This window comes from Pituophis catenifer, unplaced genomic scaffold, assembly GCF_029215685.1.
Source record: "Pituophis catenifer annectens isolate HBS135680 unplaced genomic scaffold, rPitCat1.0.hap2 SCAF_14, whole genome shotgun sequence".
Taxonomy (NCBI): Eukaryota; Metazoa; Chordata; class Lepidosauria; order Squamata; family Colubridae; genus Pituophis; species Pituophis catenifer.
Window position 1 is genome coordinate 5,106,447 of NW_027256894.1, and position 23,828 is coordinate 5,130,274.

The following is a 23,828-nucleotide window of genomic DNA, read 5'->3' on the forward strand; positions in this document are numbered from 1 at the left end:
TGAACTTGGTGGTTTGTTTATAGATGTTTCGTGAACCAACTTGGTAACTTCACCAGTGGTCCATCATCATCAACATCATCATCACCTCAGTGATGAGGTTACCAGTTGGGTCATGAAGGATCTGCAAGTGAGCAACCAAACTCTGAGATGTTTCTTTCAGACTCACAGATCTTATTAATTTAACAGCAAGAGCGGAATAACAGGATAAGAGTTGGAAGGGGCCTTGAAGGTCTTCTAATCTAATCTCCTATTCAGGCAGGAGACTCTATACCATTTCAGACAAATGGTTGTCCAATCTCTCCTTAAAAACGTCCGGGGATGAAGCATCCACAACTTCTGGAGGCCCATGGTTCCATTGATTAATTGTTCTCACCAACAGGAAATTTCTCCTTAGTTCCAGGTTGCTTCTCTCCTTGATTAGTTTCCATCCTTTGCTTCTTGTGCTGCTTTCAGGTCTTTGGAGAATAGGTTGACTTGACTCCCTCTTCTTTGGGGCAGCCCCTCAAATACTGGAACACTGCTATCATGCTAACTCTAGTCCTACTTTTCATTAAACTGAACGTACCCAATTCCAGCAACTGTTCTTGAAATATAAAGGAAAATAAAAATAATTGGAAACGAAGGGAAGAGAAAAATGGGAAGAAGAAAGAGTGTGGGGTAGAAGGGGAAAAAGGGGGAAAAGTATTGACTTCCAGCTCTTTTTAGCATAGTAGAAGATACATTACAGCTTCAAAGGTGCTTTTTCAAGAGGCAGCTAGACTGACTGGTTTTTCTTTGAAGACGTTTTGCTTCTCATCCAAAAAGCTTCTTTAGCTCTGACCTGGATTCCTTTTACACAATAGTATATTGTATATTGTCTCATTCTCTCTCTCTCTCTCTTTGTTGTTGTCTCATTCTCTTTCTTTCTTTCTTTCTTTCTTTCTTTCTTTCTTTCTTTCTTTCTTGTTTTCTTGTTCTCTCATTCTCTCTCTTCCTCTCTCTCCCCTCTCTTTCTTGTTCTTTCATTCTCTTTCTCTCTTTGATGTCATCTCATTCTTTCTTTCTTTCCTGTTCTCATTCTCTCTCTCCCTCTCTCTTCCCCACTTTTTCTTGTTCTCTCATTCTCTCTCTCTCTCCCTCCTCTTCTCTCTTGTTCTCTTGAGCTTCAGATTGCTGGTATAATTCATTCTTTCATTCTCTCTCTCTCTTCCTCTCTCTCCCTTCTCTTTCTTGTTCTTTCATTCTCTCTTTCTCTCTTTGATGCCATCTCATTCTTTCTTTCTTTCCTGTTCTCTCATTCTCTCTCCCCCTCTCTCTTCCCCACTTTTTCTTGTTCTCTCATTCTCTCTCTCCCTCCCTCCCCTTCTCTCTTGTTCTCTTGAGCTTCAGATTGCTGGTATAATTCATTTGCTGCATTCTTGGCGTGCTGATCATTTACAAAGGTAAGACCTTTTTTTTAATTAGAAACATTGTAGTGGAGAGAAATTCACGATGGCGCGCACGTGCAATCCACACCAAACACACGCTATGGAAGATGTTGTTGATGGTTTCATGTGTGTTGTCTAGTTGGCCTATTTTTATTATGACAAAGGTGTCATCTACATACAATTTTATAAGGGTTTGAGTGTTCGGGGTGGATTTTTTTTTTTTTTTTTTTTTGCTTTTGTTGTGTGCCAAGTAGTGTCACATTGCTTCAGTTGAGTGGCCCTAAAATCCATTAAATCAATCAACCAATCAATCCATCACCCATCCGACCATGCAGATGACAAAAAATGTTTCGCTGCAAATAACGTCTTCCATTCTCACAAAACATCGGGACCAATGATTTATTTTTAGCTTTCTGGACCCTTCCTACTTCATTTCAAAAGCTTTAGGGTGGGAGAAAACCTTATCATAAACAGATAGAAGCAGTTCTTATTAATCCATTCAAAGAGACTACTTTGCATGCCTATAAATAATACACCTCGGTGCATCTGTGGAGCTGAAGAATATATATTGAAGGCCTTTTATGTCATGAGCAGCAGTTTGTTGTAAGTGAAGTGTTTCCACTCTCAGCTGCGTTTTTATTAAACCACAATATGTTTGCAAATCGTGGTTAATATCCCAGCAAAATAGAGGAACTCATCCAATTATGCTGTATACAATCAACCATGGATGAAAAAAATGTATGTAGCTCAATTTACAGATGAGAAAACAATAATTCTTCAGCTCCCTTTGCAGCTCCATTCTTTGCGGCTCCAAGCAAATGGCTTGAAACAATAACAGAATAACAGACCTGGAAGCAGGAGATCATTCTTATATCATTCCAGACAAGTAGCTGTCCAATCTCTTCTTACAAGCCTCCTCTGATGGAGCATCCACAACTTCTGAAGGCAAGCCGTTCCACTGGTTAATTGTTCTCACTGTTGGGAAATTTCTACTTAGTTCTAGGTTGGTCCTTTCCTTGATTAGTTTCCATCCATTGCTGCTTCTCCTGCCTTCTGGTGCTTTGGAGAAGAGGTGGACCTCCTCTTCTTTGTGGCAGCCCCTGAGATATTGGAAGGCTGCTATCCTGTCTCCCCTGGTCCTTCTCTTCACTAGACTAGCCATGCCCAGTTCTTGCAACCGTTCATTGTATGTTTTAGCCTCCAGTCCCCTCATCATCCTGGTTGCTCTTCTCTGCACTCTTTCCAGAGTCTTTTTTTTTATTATATGGTGACCAAAACTGGATGCAGTATTCTAATTAATCATAATCATATAATCATAAGTTTATTTGTCAAGCATATATAAGATAACAGGTAACAGTATAAACATAATTTGAATATATGAAAAGAGTAAGTAAAAAGGAATATTAGGACAGGGACGGAAGGCACGCTGGTGCACTTATGCACACCCCTTATAGGCCTCTTAGGAATGGGGTGAGGTCAACAGTAGACAGTCTAAGGGTTAAAGTTTTGGGGGTTTGGGGGAGGAAACTACAGAGTCAGGTAGTGCATTCCAGGCATTGACCACTCTGTTACTGAAGTCGTATCTTCTGCAGACTAGTTTGGATCGGTTTACCATGAGTTTGTATCTATTGTGTGCTCTTGTATTGTTGTGGTTGAAGTTGAAGTAGTCATTGACAGGAAGGACATTGTGGCAGATAATTTTATGTATTGTATTGAAGCTGAAGGTATTCATGGTGCCCTAGATCTGGGCATGACTGGACCATAAAGAGCTGAGGTGGCTCAGTGGTTAGAGTGCAGCACTGCAGGTTACTTCAGCTGAACCACAGGAGTCAGGTAGTGCATTCCAAGCACTGACCACTCTGTTACTGAAGTCATATTTTCTGCAATCGAGTTTGGAGCAGTTTACCTTGAGTTTTGTATTTATTATTTGCTCGTGTATTGTTTGTGGTTGAAGTTGAAGTAGTCATTGACAGGAAGGACATTGTGGCAGATAATTTTAATGTACTATGCTGATTCTTCCCACAGGCTTCCTAATTCTGCACAGATCCACAGGAAAAAAGTCAGAAACCTCCCCATGGAAAATAAATGACGAATGAATGATCCAAAAGATCTCCTAAAAGTTAAACAAAGCTCTTTTTGCTCTGCCATTCCATTAGATAAGTCATGCAAAGGCCTTTAGAAGCCGGCTGGCAATTACAGAGGAAGCAAAGCTTAAACAAAAAAATCCGAATGCAACAAGAACAACAAAAAATAGCGGTCTATCCATCACACCTCGCAAAGCCTAAATGTTACCAGCAATTAAGCGAGTTAGTGGGGAAGAGCTGACAAGCGAGTTTCATCACCGGCCTGCTTCCCTCGCTAGAAAGTAAGTGGGTCAAACTTATTAGATCCCACTTCATTTAAACACAACAAAACCTGCTGCCAGCAACTTCCGACAGGTTTGGGTGTGGGGTGAGCCTTGAGCTGTGGGTAAGTGGGAGCAAAACTCTGGAAGGCTTTGTTGTTTCTGCCTTAAGAAGGTTTTTTTCTCCTTCGTCAGAAGAATAATTTGCGGTTCCAACGCGAGCCAGGCAGGGGTGAAATGCTACCAGTTTGGACTAGTTTGGGGTGAAGTGGTAGTAAAAAAATGCTACCAGTTCGGCCGAAGTGGTATTTCCGACGATCAGCTGTGACATGCGATTTATATTAGCTAGAATCGTCGGGATTTCCTGCTTTCTAGCTAATCTAAATCGCGTGGCACAGCGGATTCCACCCCCCTTGCTGTTTGTACTTACCTTTGCAGACTCAGAAGGCTTCAAAATGTTCCTTTTTTAGCACTGCGTGGGCGCGCCTCAGGTGTGCATGCGCATGAAGTGCGTGCTTGGTAGCAGACTCACAGAACCGGTAGCAGCCTTCAGAGGGTTTCACCGCTGGAGCCGGGGTTGTGCAAGAATAAATAAACATGCAAGCCCAGAGGAAAGAAAGAAATATTTATTCCAAAAAGCGAAGAGTTTGCCTTTAGGGGCAGCTGCAGACAAACGGGGTACAGCCAAAACAGTTATTTAGGAGAGCTTGTCCTGGGTGTAGAAGTGTCTACATGCTGATTTTAGGGTGGACACTTGAAAGTTTGTTTTGTGTGTGTGGATATGTCTATGATGTTTATTCTTGCGAACACACAGTTCTGCTGGGGAGGCCTAATTTAATTAACTCTATTTGTGTTTTCAGACCTTATCCTTTGATATGTGGATTAGGTCTAGGTAAGAGAAAGTTTGAGTTAAAGATTTTCTCCCTGTTTGCTATTTTTACTTGATTAACGTAGTGTTCAGCTCGACTGTCAATTATCTAGTGGAGACGCTGATTCTCAGTCCATGGTGGATTCAGTTAATGTTTTAAGGGAAGCAGTATAAAGAATAAAATAGCTAAAGGTAAAGGTTCCCCTCGCACACATGTGCTAGTCATTCCCGACTCTAGGGGGTGGTGCTCATCTCCGTTTCAAAGCCGAAGAGCCAGCGCTGTCTGAAGACGTCTCCGTGGTCATGTGGCCGGCATGACTCAACACCAAGGGCGCACAGAACCCTGTTACCTTCCCACCAAAGATGATCCCTATTTGTCTACTAGCATTTTTTACGTGCTTTCAAACTGCTTCAACCTCAGAAAGACGGAAGCTTGAGTTAACCTCAGGATTGTCAGGATTGAACTCCTGGCCGTGGGCAGAGTTTGCCTGCAATACTGCATTCTAACCACTGTGCCACCAAACATCATGGTAATAGAGGAGGCCACTCGCAAGACATTCAATGGTGTTTGCGCTTTATCATAACTGTTTTCCTGTTGAATGTAGCCATGATTCCAGTTAATTAAAAAAAAAAGGCCATTTTTTTTTTCATTTTCAAATGAAAATCCAGCATTTTTTACGTGCTTTCGAACTGCTAGATTGACAGAAACTGGGACAAATAACAGCAACAGAGTTTGAAGGGACCTTGGAGGTCATGTAGTCCAACCCCCTGCTCATGCAGGAGACTTATACTAGGGATTCGAACCGCCGAACTGCCGACCTTTCGATCGACAAGCTCGGTGTCTTAGCCACTGAGCCACCGCGTCCCTCATAAGAATAAAAACACATTTTGAAATAAAACTTCTCCATTCACCATTAAATGCAAGGAATTAAATTACACACACACAGAGGCAAACACAAGCTGCTCTTCCTCCAGTGGCAAACCGAGCATATGGAAAGCAATGCCTTTCCTTAAAGCAACACTAATGGAGTTGGCGTTGGCCGGGAACCAGCCACAAGCTGTCTTAACTAAATCTTTGACTGATTATGCATTTCTTTCCTTCCCCATCCCTCCCTCCCTTCCCTCCCTCCCCTTATCCCTACAAGATAGATTCATCATTCCAATTTGTCAAGCTGGCAAGGTTCCAATTAATTACACGCAGGAAAGCTCAACCTGTATTACGGCACTGTCATACCTAATCTAGTACCTCATTCACTGCGGTCCCAAATGAAGAGATATTAGAGATGTTGTTTCTGCGGGGGTACTTAATTTGATGAATGCCCTGGCAGGGACAAGACAGGCGGCCCGAATGGTACTGCAGCCTTGTCTTCTTTTATCAGACGCCAATGGTGAAGGAGCTTTGCTTCCCCGCAACTAATTTGACTGTTCATCTGTATGGATGGTTCGGCTTTACTCACTTTCTCTGGAAATAGAGCCAAGCTGTATTCTAACTTCTTTCTTTCTTTCTTTCTTTCTTTCTTTCTTTCTTTCTTTCTTTCTTTCTTTCTTTCTTTCTTTCTTTCTTTCTTTCTTTCTTTCTTTCTTTCTCTCTCTCTCTCTCTCTCTCTCTCTCTCTCTCTCTTTCTTTCTTTCTTTCTTTCTTTCTTTCTTTCTTTTTCTTCCTCTTTCTTTCTTTCTAGAGCCGTGATGGCGAACCTATGGCACGCGTGCCACAGGTGGCATGCAGCGTCCTCTCTGTGGGCATGCGAGCCGTCGCCCCAGCTCATCTCCACCGCACATGTACGCACACCTCCCACTGGCCAGCTGGTCTTTGGGTCTCTGCCTTGCATGCGCGAGGGGTGGGGGTGCATGTGGGGGGGCACGCACACATGCGTGGGGTGGGTGGAGTGCATGTGGGAGGTCATGCATGGGGGCGATTGCAGGGGGCAGTCGCACATGCATGGGAGGCAGGGCACATGTGCAGGGGGCGGGGTGCATGCATGGGGCTACATTTTGGGCGTCTGGCACACATGCGCACACATTCTCACGTTGTGTGCTTGTCCGGAAAAGGTTACCCATCACTGGTCTAGAGGCTAAAGCCATATGAGAAATGATTAAGGTAACTAGGTATGTCTACTTATCTAGACGTGGTAACTAGAGAATTAGGTAACTAGGGTAGTTGTGACCTTGAGTGGTTAGTAGAGAATTTCTCCTTCCCATGAAGAAGGTTAAAAAACCCCAAACCTAGTCCAATTCCTTTCCTCCGTTCTCCAGCCAATCTGGAGCCAATCAGTGGGGTGTTCCTTCTTTAGGTTTCCTCTTGGGATTGAGTGAGAAACGTAGAATACTCAGGGGTTTGTGGTGCTCTCCAAGGTTGGTGGTTTTCTCGCAGACGTTTCATGACCCAGCTAGGGAATATCATCAGTGCTAGAAGAGAGTGGAGTTGGTGGGAGAGGAGGCAGAGAAGGAAGACTGTGAGGTTCTTGGTGCTCTCTGAACTTGGTTGTTTTCTTGCAGACATTTCATTACCCAGGTAGGTAACATCATCAGCTCAAACCCCACTCCCCTTCTAGCACTGTTGATATTCCTCCTCCTCCTCCTCCTCCTCCTCCTCCTCCTCCTCCTCCTCCTCCTCCTCCTCCTCCTCCTCCTCCTCCTCCTCCTCCTCCTCCCTCCTCTTCTCCTTCTCCTTCTCCTCCTCCTCCCCCCTTCTAGCACTGTTGATATTCCTCTCCTCCTCCTCCTCCTCCTCCTCCTCCTCCTCCTCCTCCTCCTCCTCCTCCCCCCTTCTAGCACTGTTGATATTCCTCCTCCTCCTCCTCCTCCTCCTCCTCCTCCTCCTCCTCTCCTCCTCCTCCTTCCTCCTCCTCCTCCTCCTCCTCCTCCTCCTCCTCCTCCTCCTCCTCCTCCTCCTCCTCCTTCTCTTCTTCTTCTTCTTCTTCTTCTTCTTCTTCTTCTTCTTCTTCTTCTTCTTCTTCTTCTTCTTCTTCTTCTTCTTCTTCTTCTTCTCCTTCCTTCTCCTCCTCCTCCTCCCCCCTTCTAGCACTGATGATGTTACCTAGTTTGGCTCATAAAACGTCAGCAAGAAAACAACCAAGCTCAGAGAGCACCAAGGTCCCCTCATGTTAACCCTGAGCTATAAATATTCTCCTTTATTAATAGAATATTCATTTGTTCACACCTTCCTGTCCACGAGAAGGTCTCTGAAATTCTCTTCTCTTGTGAATGAAAGGTTGACCATGCGTTCGCTTTCTTCAAATTCAATGATAGAAGGAAAACAAAGAAGAAGCAGATTTTTCCTTTTTTCTTATTTTCGTAGGAAGCTATTTCATACGGGGAGTCACGATTTGATCAAATTGTTCTAGCCAGCCGATAATACTTGGCTTTCCTACGGAGTTCTCAGTGCCCTGAACAGACATCGTTTTTGAGTAGACATGGCATGACAAAATTCTTAGGACCTGTCATTGTCTAGTTCTAAAGTCTTTTTATGTTCAGCGTGCACATTTTTAAGAAAGAAATTCAGAATGCTTGGCTTTCTGTCTCTCCGTCTGGCCGTCCGTTACTATACAGGTAGTCCTCAACTTACAACAGTTCATTTAGTGACCTTTCGAAGTACAACAGCACTGAAAAAAGTGACTTATGACCATTTTAGTGTATGTTGCAGCAGGGGTGGGTTCTAAATTTTTTTACTACCGGTTCTGTGGGCGTGGCTTATTTTGTGGGTGTGGCTTGGAGGTCATGTGACTAGGTAGGCATGGCTAGCTGGTCAGATTCAATTCTGGAAGGTCCTCGCACTTACGACCAGTCCTCGCACTTATGACCCGACACATTTGTTTGCTTTTAACACTGATCAGCTGTAGGATGGCCCTTTGAAGCCCCGCGGCAAGAGTTTTAAACAGTTTTTTTCCCTCTAGTCATCAGCTGGGACTCAGGAGGCAGCAATAGATTGGGGGTAGGGCCAAATAAAAGGTAAGAATAACGTGGGGGGGTGGGGGGGGTTGGGAGGGCCGGGGTGGGGGGGAGAACCGGTTTGGTGATGTCATATCGTCACCGCTACCGGCTCGGCCAAACCGGACCGAACCGGGAGGAACCCACCACTGTTGGAGGTGGTGACCTTTGAGAGCTGTATGCAATGAAATTTCACTTTAATGTATGCCGATTAGTGTACATTCAAAGTGACAATAAAGTTTATCTAACTTATCTATCATCTATATCTATATCTATATCTATCTCTATCTATCTATCTATCTATCTATCTATCTATCTATCTATCTATCTATCTATTTATCATCTATTATCTATCTATCATCTATCATCTATCTGTCATCTATCATCTATCATCTATCTATCTGTCATCCCACCACCCCAGTGCGCTCACATAGGACTGCCCTCCTCCGGGTGCCATCGGCCAGACAATGTCGACTGGTGGCCCCCAGGATGAGGGCATTCTCGGCCGCACCGACCCTCTGGAATGAATTACCCACCGGGCTTCGGACGGCCCTCCGACCTCCGCGCTTTCCGTGCCGAACTGAAGACATAGCTTTTTCAGCAAATTCCTGATCTGTTATGAGATTTTAGTTGTTGGGGTTTTTTACATTTGGATTTTTTTAGTTTTATTTATTGTTATGTGTCTTTTATTCTGTGAGCCGCCCTGAGTCCTACGGGAGAAGGGCGGCATAGAAATCCAAGAAATAAATAAATAAATCTGTCATCTGTCAATCTATCTATCATCTATCTACCTACCTATTTACCTATCTACCTATCTATCAATCTATCATCTATCATCTATCTATTTATCTATCTGCCTATCTATCTATCTATCTATCTATCCATCCATCCATCCATCCATCCATCCATCCATCCATCCATCCATCCATCTATCGTTTGAGCTGGTTTGAGCTGGTGATTACCTAGTTGGGTAATTTTATTTATTTATTTATTTATTTGATTTGTATACCGCCCTTCTCCAGCAGGACTCAGGGCGGTGAACAGCCGAGATAAAACAGAGCATACAAAATTAAAAAAACAATTTAAAAGGTAATTAAATAATTTCGACCCACAATTTAAAACAACCCAATTAAAACCAATTTCAAATTAAAACCGAAACGGATGGGATCAAGCCAGCCCGGCTAGGTGAAATAAATGAGTTTTCAAGGCCCGACGAAAAGTCCGGAGGTCTGGTATCGTGCGTATCTCTAGGGGTAGGTCGTTCCAGAGGGCGGGTGCCGGCACAGAGAAGGCTCTCCCCCTGGGGGTCGCCAGCTGACATTGTCTGGCGGACGGCACCCTGAGGAGGCCCTCTCTGTGCGAGCGTACTGGCTGGTAATAAAATGTCTGCAAGAAAACAACCAAGCTCAGAGAGCACCAAGGACCCTGTAGTCCTCCTCTGCCTCCTCTCTGCAGACCCCACTCTCTTCTAGCACTGATGATGTTACCTAGTTGGGTCACAAAACATTTGCAAGAAAACAACCAAGCTCAGAAAGCACCAAGGGCCCCACAGTTCAACCCTGAGCTGCAAGTATTCTCCTTCTGTTGTATTGGATCTTACGTTTCTGGAAAGATAAACGTTCTGAGCAAAGAGGTTAATTTAACACAAAATAACTTTAAGGTTCTTTCAGGATAAAAACTAACTGTCTCTAATCCCTGCGTTATTGGGTTTATATTGTTCAGTGACATTCTGACTCCTCTTGAAACCCATGTAAACAAGTTACACAAACGTGTGCCTTAAGACTGCTGCATACAGTAGTGGCCAAAATTGTGGAAACCTTTTGGGAAAAGTTGTATTTTCTAAAACTAGCTAAATAACACCACTTTTTTTTTTGGAGTAGTACCATAAAATTATATGTCAATGGAAAGATAATTTAATCAAGAATGTAATGCAATAAATTTTATGAAGGATTTGCTATTAGAATAGCAGTTAAAGTATAAAGAAGAAAAGTGAAACACGTAGAAAAAACGAGATATACAAAAATGATTACCATGTCAGTTAATACTTAGCTGGGTAACTTTTAGCATGAATTACATCCTTACAAGGTCTTCCCATGGAGTGAACCAAGTCTTTTAGTTCTGCAGCTGTTCTAATGTGAAACCAAGATTGAAGGATTGTTTCTATTAACTGGATTTTATTGCTGGGTCGCTTCTGACTAACAAGTTTCTTTTGTCGGCTCCGTAGATTTTCAATTGGGTGAAGGTCTGGGTTATTCCCAGCCCATTCCAGCAGTGGAATAGGATTATCTTGAAACTCCCCCCCCCCCCCCCCCAAATGGTGTTATTAGCCATTAAACCTCAAAAATACACTTTTCCCAAAAGGTTTCCACCATTTTGGCCACTAGTGTAACTTGTTCACCTCACCCTTTATGACAAATAGAAAGTCTCTGCGTCACACCTCCATCTGTGGTGTATGTCTCTCTCCCCCCCCCCTTTTCTTTTGCAGAACTGAACTTTCAGCATTTTAAAATCTTGCCCACGGTGATCTTAGAGGCGGGTTTCCTTTCTCCATCAGTTATTTAAAAACCACCTGAGCCTCCCCTGCTGATGTCAGAGAAGAAGCTGAGGGCAGAACGAGTCCCAATTACGTTGGGGCTGAGCCTCCCCCTTGCTTCCCTGAGGAGAAAAGGTTGATTATAGAAACTGATAAGTTAAGTACCTTACGCATCGCTCTGCAAGGAAACAAAACCACCAGAAAAACTCTGTTTAAAAAAATAAACATACAACAATAAATGAGACATTTAGAATTAAGGACACAAAATAGTATATTTGGCTGCATTAACAGAGGGATAGAATCAAGATCACGAGAAGGGTTACTACCACTTTATCAGACCTTGGTTAGACCACACTTGGTATATTGCATCCATTTTTCGTCGCCAGAATATTAAAGAGGGTGAGATCAGAGGTGGTAATCAGCCGGTAGTGGCAACTGCAGTGGCCCACCTGCCTGGACGTAACACCCTCTTATTTAGCCATGTTTTCGAGGCTGGGCGCATGTGCAGAAGCGAGCAAAGAGCATACGCGGAAGGCCGGGTGCATGCACGGAAGGTGCACGAGCGCAAATGAAACGAGCATGCCAGAGGTGGGTTTCAGCAGGTTCTGACCAGTTCTGGAGAACCGGTAGCGGAAATTTTGAGTAGTTCGGAGAACCGGTAGTAAAAGTTCTGACTGGTCCTGCCCCTATCTATTCTCTGCCTGTGGAACTGCTTGCCTCCAGAAGTTGTGGGTGCTTCATCACTGGAGATTTTCAAGAAGAGATTGGAATGGTATAGGGCAGTAGTTGGTTCCACTTACCTCCGCTACCGGCGAGCGCACACACGTGTGCTCAGTTCGCTTGCTTGCGACACTTCTGTGCATGCACAGAATGTCTATGATGACGTCCAGGTGGGTGAGCGGAGCCTCCCACTGCCGTCACTACCGGTTTGCTCAAACCAGGGCGAACCAGTAGAAACCCACCACTGGTATAGGGTCTCCTGCCTGAACAAATGGTTGGACTAGAAGATCTCCAAGCTCCCTCCCAACTCTTTTTATTAGCTATTTCTCCAAAAAATATAGAGAAGCAGTGAAAGAGTGACCCAAAGGCTTGCTGTCACATGCCTTTGATGTTTCATTTTCCACCAAATTCCAAATATTTTGACCTCCGTAATGGCCCAACGGCTCAATTCCATGCCAGAGACAAAACATGGTTGGGTAAAGCCATGGTAGCGTATTTGCAATTTCCCAGATGGACTGGAAAACCACAGGATGGGCGAATGAGTGCAGAATCCTCTTCCTTGCGATTTTGGTACCATCATGTTTCTAGTCCATTAGGTTATGAAGCTGGGCTAGAGCGAGCAAAAGGATCGTGTCTTCTCTTGACATTTTCGAAATCAGAAAGTAGTTGTATTTTGGAAGGGGAACTCAAAGTGGTAGAAGTGATGGTGAAGATGATGATGCTAACAATAATAAACTTATTCGAAGCATCGGGTTTCTGAATTTCTGTTTTAACAAAAAGCTTAAAAGAAGAATATTCTTTTCTTCCTGAAAAGAGACAATTAAACAGAATCCGTCTCCTCCTCTCCCCCTCCCTTTCCTCCCCCCTCATAAACTAAATAATTTTTGTTACACTAATAAAAGTTGAAAACTGATATGTATTTTGGAATACTTGAAAGATACCTGGCTTATATGTATCTAAGAGGCCTATCTAAACTGGAAAAAAAAATTGCAATTTCATTTTTATAAACTACAGTAGGGAGCACAACATATGCTTATTATTCTAAGTAGCGGCCGTATTAAATGTATATTTAATATGTTTTTAATTAGGCTTAATGCTGTAATTAAAATATATCCAAGCCCAATCCGCATACATTTATTATTGCCTATGATTTATCCTTTTGGCTTAAAAGAAAGCAAAGGAATAATAATAATAAAAAAAGACAATTTTCCCTCATCAAGTCATCTGGAAAATTTCTGATTGGTCCATGAATACTAAAAGACATATTGACTCAGAGAGATTGGAGGTTAAAGATGCTTACAGCGGCAGTTAATGCTCATTTTCTAACCTTTGCTCATTTGAAATATTGCTTAGCCTATCAAGAAAACAGAGATGGAAATTGGAGAGAAATAGCTGTATTTTATCAGCAGATGGTGTTAGAAGCCCATGGAATAGCCGCAGCAGCATTTTTGAAGAGTTGGCCTAAAATGTAAGGCCCAGGGGGGGTGGTTCGAAAAATAAAATAATGGGCTGCATTTGCTAAGATTCTTTCATCAGATTACAGTGGACAAAACTAGTTTACAGCTCATCCCTGATTTACAAACAGTTCATTTAGTAACCATTCAAAGTTACAATGGCACTGAAAAAAAGGGACTTATGACCATTTTTCACACTTAAGACCATTTGCGGCTTCCTCACAGTCACATGATCAGAATTCAGACACCTGGCAATTGACCCATATTTATGACGTTTGCCGTATTCCAGGGTCACGTGATCAACTTTTGCGACCTTCTGACAAGCAAAGTCCATGGGGAAGCCAAATTCACTTAACAACCGGGTTACTAACTTAACAACTGCAGTGATTCACTTAACAACGGTGGCAAGAAAGGTCATAAAATGGGACCAAATTTACTTAACAAATGTCTCGGTCAGCAACAGAAATTTGGAGCTCCGTTGTGGTCATAAGTCAAGGACCAGCAATATTGTCCAGTAAAAAGTACTTCGTTTTATTAATTTTGATGGGCTGAATAACTGCCTCCTACTAGAAAATTTCATATTGCTCTCATCTTTTTTGTATTACTGCAGTCACATATAATTATGAGATACTTTATTGGATAAAATTTAAAAAGTGCAGTGCAGGATATAAATCAGCCTTCACCTTTACTTGCTACCTCGTTTGAAAATTTTCAAAATAGCCCAAAGAGGTAAATCATAGGTAAAAATCAACTTATGATTATTAGGATTGGATATATTTTAATTACAGCATCCAGGTATGAGTATTTAATGTGGCCCCTGTATGTAAAATTAGAATTTTAAATGCAGAATAAAAATGAACAAGAACTAATATTTATAATGAGAAAAGGAGGAAAGGAAGAAAGAAAAAAAGAGCAAAGAGAAAAGTGCAGAAATCAAAGGGAAAAAAAGGATGATAAAGAAATGACTTTCAATTTTATTTATCTTGTGTAAATATGAGGTAATATTTTACTCTATGGTTACGATATTGTTTACATTTTTTCTATTATTTTTAATTGTCAAACCATAAATCATGACTTCATTTTTTTTGTTTCCTACAAAAAGCCAAAAAAGGGTTTCAAATCATCATTAAACTTAGACAAGTTTTAACTAAATAATTATTTTTTTATGCCGCCTCCCCTACAAGATGACAAGGTCCTATCTCAAGTCAGTTTGACCATCTCATCAAGTCCCACAATCTTTAGCCACAATCTTATGGCTAAAATTGATTTTTTCCCCCTACTTTTGTGCCTATAATAATTTCACTGCAGTTGTCATTTATAAAATCAAAGTTCCAGAACGTTTTCAAACTTCTTATCTATCAATTCCCCACCTTCAAAAAAGGCTTCTGGTTTCAACTGTATTTTTAGTATTTAGTATTTATTAAATTTTTATACCGCCCCCTCTCCCGAAGGACTCGGGGCGGTGAACAGCCAGAATTAAAAACACACAATACAAATATTAAAATACATTAAAACAAAATTAAATTATCTTTGGCTTCTCCAATTTAAAACCCCTTACCCATAAAATTCCCCAATTAAAAGATTTTTAACCCAGCCCGGCTAGCTGAAATAAAAAAGTCTTCAGGGCCTGGCGGAAGGTCCGGAGGTCCGGGATTAGTCGTATCCCTGAGGGTAGCTCATTCCAGAGGGCGGGTGCCCCCACAGAGAAGGCTCTTCCCCGGGAGGTCGCCAGCCGACATTGCCTGACAGACGGCACCCTGAGGAGGCCCTCTCTGTGGGAGCGTGTTGGCCGGTGGGAGGTTATCGGAGGCAGAAGGTGGTCTCGTAAGTAACCGGGTCCTAAGCCATGGAGCGCTTTGAAGATGAGAACCAACACCTTGAAGCGCACTCGGAAGACCACTGGAAGCCAATGCAGCTCGCGCAGGAGAGGTGTCACGTGGGAGCGCCATGTCGCCCCCATAAGTACCTGCGCGGCCGCATTCTGCACCAGTTGGAGCCTCCGAGTGCTCCTCAAGGGGAGCCCCATGTAGAGAGCGTTGCAGTAGTCGAGGCGGGAAGTGACGAGGGCATGAGTGACCATGCATAGGGAGTCCCGATCCAGAAAGGGGCGCAACTGGCGTATCAGGTGAACCTGATAGAAAGCCCCCCTGGCCACGGCCGTCATATGCTCTTCTAAAGACAGCCGTGCATCCAGGAGGACACCCAAGTTACGCGCCCTCTCCGTGGGGGCCAATGTCTCGCCCCCAATAGTCAGCGATGGCACCAGCTGACTATATCGGGACGCCAGCAGCCACAGCCACTCAGTCTTGGAGGGATTGAGTCGGAGCCTGTTCCTCCCCATCCAGACCCGCACAGCCTCCAGGCACCGGGACATCACTTCAAGGGCATCGTTGGGGTGGTCTGGGGTGGAGATGTACAGCTGGGTGTCATCAGCATACAGATGGCACTGCACCTCAAAACCACGGATGATCTCGCCCAGCGGCTTCACATAAATGTTGAACAGGAGAGGCGAGAGGACCGACCCTTGTGGCACCCCACAAACCAAGTGCCTTGAGGTCGACCTCTGCCCTCCAGCCAACACAGACTGTGACCAGTCGGAGAGATAGGAGGAGAACCACCGTAAAACAGTGCCTCCCACTCTCAACCCCTCCAACCGGTGCAGCATGATACCATGGTCGATGGTATCAAAAGCCGCTGAGAGGTCTAATAGGACCAGAACAGAGGAGCAACCTCTGTCCCGAGCCCTCCAGAGATCATCAACCAATGCGACCAATGCTGTTTCCGTGCTGTACCCGGGCCTGAAGCCGGACTGGAACGGATCTAGATAGATGGTTTCATCCAGGTACTGCGGGAGCTGTCGCGCAACCACACTCTCAACAACCTTCGCCAGGAAGCGAAGGTTGGAAACTGGACGATAGTTTGCTAAAACAGCTGGGTCCAGAGAGGGCTTCTTGAGGAGGGGCCTCACCACTGCCTCTTTCAAGGCGGGAGGCAAGAACCCCTCACTCAAGGAAGCATTTATAATCTTCTGGAGCCAGCCTCGTGTAACCTCCCGGGTAGCCAGCACCAACCAGGAGGGACACAGGTCCAATAAACATGTGGTTGCGTTCAACCTCCCCAGCATCCTGTCCACGTCCTCGGGAGTCACAGGGTCAAACTCATCCCAGATAACCGTCTCAAGACAGACCTCGGACAACCCACCTGTACCTACCCAGTCAGAGTCCAAGCCTTCCCGAATTTGAGCGACTTTATCGTGCAGATAATGCACAAAATCCTCAGCACGGCCTTGCAAGGGGTCTTTCCGCGCTCCCAGATGGAGGAGGGAGCGAGTCACCCTAAAAAAGGCAGCTGGGCGATTTTCTGCCGACACGATAAGAGCGGAAAAGTAATTACACTTCGCCGCCTTTATCGCCACTAAGTAGGTCTTGATATAAGACCTCACTAGTGTACGGTCAGATTCGGAGCGACTGGCCCTCCAACTACTCTCTAGGCGTCTTTTCTGGCGTTTCATCCCCCTCAGCTCCTCGGAGAACCAAGGAGCTGGGCAGATTCGGCACCGGGTCAGAGGCCGCAAAGGCACAACCCGATCTAAAGCACCAGGGGCCGCCCTATCCCAGGCGGCCACCAGGTCTTCCGTCGAGTCGCGCGCCAGAGTCTCAGGAAATGGCCCAAGCTCCATTCGGAACCTATCAGGATCCATCAGGCGCCTGGGGCAGAACCACCTGATCGGTTCTGCCTCCCTGTGGTGGGGCATAGCGGTCAGGAAGTCAAGTCTGAGGAGAGAATGGTCTGACCATGACAAGGATTCAATAACTATATCCCCTGTATCTAAGCCATTCAACCACTGACCAGAGACGAAAACCAAGTCCAGCGTGTTTCCTCCTGTGTGAGTGGGGCCCTGAATTAACTGGGTCAGGTCCATGGCCGTCATGGAAGCCATGAACTCCTGAGCCACCTCAGATGCTTCACCGATGGACGGCAGGTTGAAATCCCCCATGACTAAAAGCCTGGGGGTATCAACCACCACCCCGGCTATAACATTGAGGAGCTCGGGCAGGGTCGCTGCCATGTAGCAAGGAGCCAGGCCCATCTGCCTCCCATGGCCCCACTTCACAAGGAGAGACTCACAACCGGCTATCTGAGGTACAGTATGTACCTCATACAATTGTATGCAAACCTTTAAAATCTTCTTTATTATTTTATGTAATTGAGTCCATAATTTTCTGGGTTTTTTAACACGTCCACCAGCATGATAAAATGTCCCTTCTATAGAGGGTTACAATTCCAGTGTAGTTGGTTATTTTTCCTTTATACGTTCAAGACCGTTTTTGCAATTTGCATTTTACAGAATTGGTCTTTAGAAAGTCTGTGACAAATCTTAACTTATTCCATTTTTGGAAGATGATTCAGGGAAGAATATGATCAGCAACTGATTTGACCACAACCTACATGCAAAAGAACCCATTTTGCAATCTTACCAAATCTGAAAGTCTGTAGAGATTCTCAGTCATCCAGATCATGGTTGTCCCAAAGGTGCTTTTTCAGGAGGCAACTGGACTTTCTTGTTTTTTCTTGGAAGACATTTTGCTTCTCATCCAAGAAGCTTCTTCAGCTCTGACAGGATAGTGGGGAATGGAAGGATTTATAGTCCTTGCAGACAGCTGGTCCTTTGCATCCTTTTAGAGGGTCCTTGAAGCACTTGGAGGTTTATTTGTGTCCTCAGGGTCAACTGAGTGGTGCTCCTGGTTCCTGAGGACACAGATAAATCTCCAAGTACTTCAACCACCCTCTAAAATGATGCAAATGACCAGCTGTCTGCAAGGAGTATAAATCCTTCCATTCCCCACTATCTTATCAGAGCTGAGGAAGCTTCTTGGATGAGAAGCGAAACATCTTCAAAAGAAAAAAAAACAAGGAAGTCCAGTTGCCTCCTGAAAAAGCACCTTTGGGACTTACCAAATCTGGTTTAAGACCCCAATGGTTGTGTTGTTTGAAAAGTAATAGCTCAATCTTTCCTAGTCTGTGACGGACCTTAAGCCTTAGAAAAGCACAACTGGAGTCCTTTAAGGATGCCATATCAGCTGTTGTTTTGATTTTCATCTACTTTGCTAACTTGGATTGGATGTATGTAAGCAATCCAGATGAAAGGGCTCACCCAATGTGGTCTCTGAAGATCGCACCTCACACCAACACATATTGAGAAAAATCAGATACAATACACATACTGTATGTTGGACTTTTTGGATGGGTTCTTTCATATGTTATCCTTGTAAGATAGTTATCCCCATCTTACAAGATTTCGTTATCCCTGCAAGACAATTAAGGCAGACAAATAATGAGTGAGTCAAATTCTTCCACGGTTTCATGTGTGTGTGTGTGTGTGTGTGTGTGTGTGTGTGTGGTTTTTTTTTTTCTATCAAGGCACATGGTCTACCCCAGCATGTGATGTGGGAGGGAGCATACTGCATCCCTTTCGCCTTTCAGCTCCAATCCATCAAGCAGTCGCAGTCACAACACACCATTTTATACCAAATTTATATTTCACTGATAAAGAAATAAAGGATTGGACTAGAGGCTAAAACATATGAAGAATGGTTGCTGGAATTAGGTATGTCTAGTCTAGTAGAGAAAAGAAGGACCAGGGAAGACATGATAGTAGTCTTCCAATATTTGAGGGGCTGCCACAACGAAGGAGGGGTCAACATTTTCCAAAGCACCAGAAGACAAGACAAAAAGCAATGGATGGAAACTAATCAAGGAAAGGACGAACCTAGAACTAAGGAGAAATTTCCTAACAGTTTCCATCCATTGCTAAATAAATAAATAAATTGCTTCTTGTCCTGCCTTCAGGTACTTTGGAGAATAGGTTGACCAACCCCCCCTCCCTTCTTTCTGACTGGCCTTCAAATATTGGAAGACTGCTAACATGTCACATTGAAGCTTGATGCTTGAAATTTGAGATTAGATATCCAGAATAGTACAAGGTCTCCTGCTTCAGTAGGGGGTTGGACTAGAAGACCTCCAAGGTCCCTTCCAAGCTATGTTCTAAGAGAGTGCAAAAGGAACATAAGAGAGCATATTTATGCTTCAGCATCTACCTCCCAACAAAGCTGCTGAGATGTTTGCCTCTCTGTCCAGTGGTGGCATAAGCCTTCTTTGATGATCTACTTCAGTGTTTCTGGTCTTATAACCTTATTGAGACAGAGTGACGTGGTGGCCTAATGGTGAAGACATTTGCCTCCCATTCGGAGGGTTGAGAGTTCAATTCTAGGTAGCGGCAGATAGTTCCCTTCAAGGATGCAAAGAAAAAATTTCTGCTCTGAACTCTGCGTAGGCATCAGGAAGGGCATCTGGCCAGTAAACGCTCAGCTCAATCCAATCACCTCGACTCTACCCCAAATTAAGGGACTACGCGGTCATAAAAAGAGAGTTTTAACCTTACTGAGACAGAATAAAGCAGAGCTATGGGGATAGAGGAACTGGTGTGTTTTTCTGCTGCCTGAAGGACGGCAGGAAAGTGTGTTAAACAGGTTGTCTGAATGTGCCCTTAGGGATGAGTTGTTATGCAAATTGGACACGTTGGAGCCTTGGTCTCTTTTCCTTGCAAACTCAATGTGTTTATGTTTTCTATGATTCGCCACTTGAACTTATTTAGATCAGGAGTCTTGTCTTGTACCTTTATATATATATTTTAAAAAAGCTATGTAGTAATTTGCTAGGGAGGAAATTGGTTTTGATTTTTTTTTTCTTCCTATAGAGAAAAACATTCCAGTGACATTTTCATGAGTGATATGTAGGCTTTTTATCCCCCGCCCCACTTTTTTATTACGCTGTTACAAATCTTAATACATTTTGTATTACTGTTCTGATCTAGGCTTCCTTAGAAATTAAACAGCACAAACTTAGTCTCGGCAAACCTCTTTAATTACTTTCATTTACAGTCCGCAAAGCTTGATAAACAGTCTTTCAGAGGACGGTTATCAACACCCACCTATCTCATGTGGAACGCTGCCAAAGAGCTAATTTCCAGACGTAGGACAAGGCCAGACTTGGCACAGAGTCACAAACAGAACTTTCAAATCTTGAGTCGGCCAGATGAACTAATTGCTTCCTGCAAAAGCTCACGTCCCGTTCGCTCTTCTTTTATGTCTTATGGGAGGGGCCAATCATCTCCAAGCCTTACTCCCAAATAGACCCTGTTTCCTTAATTGTTCCTGTCTCCTGGCAGCTCTGTGCATGCGCACACTGGGAACAGGCTCCCGCTGTTCTTCTGTCTCGCTGATGTCAGACTCCGGAGATTTCAGAGGCAGCAAAGAACTACCAGATGGCCTTGGCCCCCTCTCTGCCTCCATCTCAGAGCCCTCGTCTGAGGCTTCCCCAGACTCCAGGACTGGCCCATGTTCCTCCCCAACCTCCTCACTGTCCGAATCTGCTGCCACCTCTGCTGGCCGCTGGCGGGCCACAACAATTACAGTGTGGGATGACAATATTACAAGCATAAAATTATTTAGCTTTTTCATCTGAAGTTAAGTGTAAAGAACCACTGAAGTTCACATTAAAACAATTAAGACAATCTTAGTATATTATGTTGTTTCTGTATAGTGATGTTTGTAGAGTTAAGTTTAAAAATTATTAACATCTTGTTATTTAATAGCTTAGAATGTTCAGAATAAAAAAAAGAAAGAAAAATTAAAACATCAGTGTTAATTACAATTTAGGATGAAAAATGAAGCTGCCCAGAATTGGTTCAAAATGAGATGGTTGCTCAGTTGTCAGACTGCGATGCTATCTCAAAATTAAATGAATTTCCAAACTGCCAATCTTTAAGGAAATCTTTCTTTAATTGAGCACAGCCACCGGATCATGACTCCGCGCGGACAAGACTGACCTTTTGCCCCCCAATCCCTCCCTTTCCAATCCCCAAATCTCTGCTTCTCATTGGCTATCTTCCAAGTCATTCTTCAGACTCCTTTTCTCGTCATTTCCCAGGACTGTGCCCCCTCGCCTGTTCTCCATGACAACCAAGCTTCAAAGGGATTTGGCAGGCAAAAGTTTCAGAGTTTATCTCTCGCTCTCCTCTGCTCTCTATGCCAGTGTTGAAATGCTGACACCAGTTTAATAAATAAATAAATAAATAAAATTAGCATGAAATTATTTAGCTTCTTCATCTGAATCTAAGTCTTCATAAATGAGTTAGATGAGGGAATAGAAGGGGAACTCATCAAATTTGCAGATGACACTAGGCTGGCAGGAATAGCCAACACCCCAAAAGACAAGCTCAGGATCTAAAAAGATCTTGACAAACTTGAACGATGGGCCCTATCCAACAAAACGAAATTTAATGTGGAGAAAAGCAAGGTTTTACATTTAGGCAGGAAAAATCAAAGGTATAAGTACAGATTAGGTGAGACCTGGCTCAAAAACAGTCACTGTGAGAGGGACTTGGACTCCTAGTGGATGATCACTTAAATATGAGCCAACAGTGTGTGGCAGCAACCAAAAAAGCTAATACAACCCTAGGTTGTATAAACAGAGAATCAAAATCACGTGAAGTATTAGTGCCGCTTCACAAAACCCTAGTAAGATCACACCTGAAATACTGCATCTAGGTTTGGTCACCACATTACAAAAAGGACATTGAGACTTTGGAAAAAGTGCAAAGAAGAGCAAATAAGATGATCAAAGGCCTGGAGACTAAAACATATAAATGGTTGCAGGATTTGGGCTTGGCTAGTCTAGAGAAAAGAAGGTGGTGGTGGTGGGGAGATGGGACATAATAGCAGTATTCCAGTATTTGAGAGGCTGCCACAAAGAGAAGGGGGTCGATTTATTTTCCAAAGCACCAGAGGGAGAGAAGCAACCTGAAATTGAGGAGAAACTTCCTAACAGTGAGAACAATCAGCCAGTGGAAGGGCTTGCCTTCAGAAGTTGTGGATGCTTCATTACTGGAGGCTTTGAAGACGAGACTGGACAGTCACTTGTCTGAAATGGTATAGGGCTGTGATAGCGAACCTATGGCACACGTGCCACAGGTGGCATGCGTAGCCATATCGGTGGGCATGTGAGCTCAGCTCCGGCGTGCTGATTTTCGGGCCTTCTCGGCCCACCGGAAGTAGGGAAACGGACTGTTTCTGGCTTCTGGGGCCTCTGGGAGAGTGGGGAAGGCCGTTTTTTGCCCTCTCCAGGCTCTTAGAAAGGCTCTGGAGGCTGGGAAGAGCAAAAAACAGGCCTTCCGGTCCCACCAGAAGTTGGCAAATGGGCCGTTTCCGGCCTCCAGATGACCTCCGGGTGGGTGGGGAAGGCCATTTTCACCCTCCCCAAGCTCCTAGAAAGGCTCTGGAGCCTGGATGAGAGAGAAAAACGGGCCTACTGGGCCCACCGTGCCATCACGTGCCAGGAGCAGAGGGGAGCGGAGGGTCGCACAGGCATGTGTGGGGGTGGGGTGCATAGAGTTATGGGTATGGGCATGCGCGCATGCGACCCCCCCCCGCTCCTGGCACGCAATGGCAAAAAGGTTAGCCATCACTGGTATAGGGTCTCTTGCTTGAGCCGGAGGCTGGATTAGAAGACCTCTAATCCAGGAGGCTGGATCTTGACAAACTTGAATATTGGACGCTATCTAACAAAATGAAATTCAATGGTGAAAAAAGTAAGGTTCTACATTTAGGCAAGAAAAACAAAGTGCACAGGTACAGTATAGGTGGTACCTAGCTCAATAGTAGTAACTGTGAGAGGGATCTTGGAGTCCTAATGGACAACCATTTAAATAGGAGCTGGCATCATGCAGCAGCTGCCTGTTGTGGCTCCGTTGCCTGAGCCTTGGCTATCGACAGATGCAGACTCTGAGAGTGAGGAAGAGGAGTTGGCAAGGCCTCCCTCTCCAGGACCCTCCTCTCTGGCAATGCCTCCGGAGGACACCAAAGGCCAAAAGATAGGCTCAGAGCCAAGCACGTCCCCACAGGTGGACAGCGATGAAGAAGATAAGTGCTGGCTGGACCCTCGCCAGAGGCGCAGGGAGAAGCGTGCACAGCAGAGGAGAAGGCGTGCCAGAGATTAGCTGAGTCACTGGACCACACCCCACAGGGTATAAATGTGGGTGTGGTGGCCGGTTCAGTTTGTGACGAGCAAAAACTAGAAATACTCCATGATCTCTGTGTTACTGGACTTTGCCTACTTTATCAGACTGCATTTGGATTAATCCTTGTATTGTTGACACTCTGCCTGTTTTATCGGAATGCTGGCAGTCTAATCATTGTTTTGTGTGAGTAAAGTATGAATTGGCAGCTAGCCACTGGGTTGCTGCCAGCTTTATTTTCAAAGAATTTTGTCGTGTGGCTTATTAACTCTGGGCCGTCTGTGGGTGTGTGTGAGTGGGACGGGGACAGAACACTGCCAAAAAAGCCAATACAGTCCTAGGCTGCATAAACAGAGGGATAGAATCAAGATCACGTGAAGTGTTAATACCAGTTTATAAAGTCTTAGTGAGACTACACTTGGAAGACTGAGTCCAGTTTTGGTCACCACATCATAAAAAAGATGTGGAGACTCTAGAAAGAGTGCAGAGAAGAGCAACAAA

General features: G+C 44.3%; 1 protein-coding gene across 2 annotated transcripts in view; it reads left to right on the plus strand.

Moving 5' to 3' along the window:
• Positions 1 to 23,828, plus strand: part of LOC139323931 (protein FAM169B-like) — a 159,793-nt gene that overhangs the window by 131,277 nt on the left and 4,688 nt on the right. Inside the window, exon 9 of one of the 2 annotated variants that reach the window (XM_070953511.1) lies at positions 11,031 to 11,088. The exons of the other annotated variant lie outside the window; for it this stretch is intronic. Within the exon in view, the coding sequence (XP_070809612.1) occupies positions 11,031 to 11,036 (6 nt within the window). The 3' untranslated portion in view covers positions 11,037 to 11,088. Of the gene's footprint in view, positions 1 to 11,030; positions 11,089 to 23,828 lie in introns of those variants that run through there. 2 annotated transcript variants of the gene reach the window in all.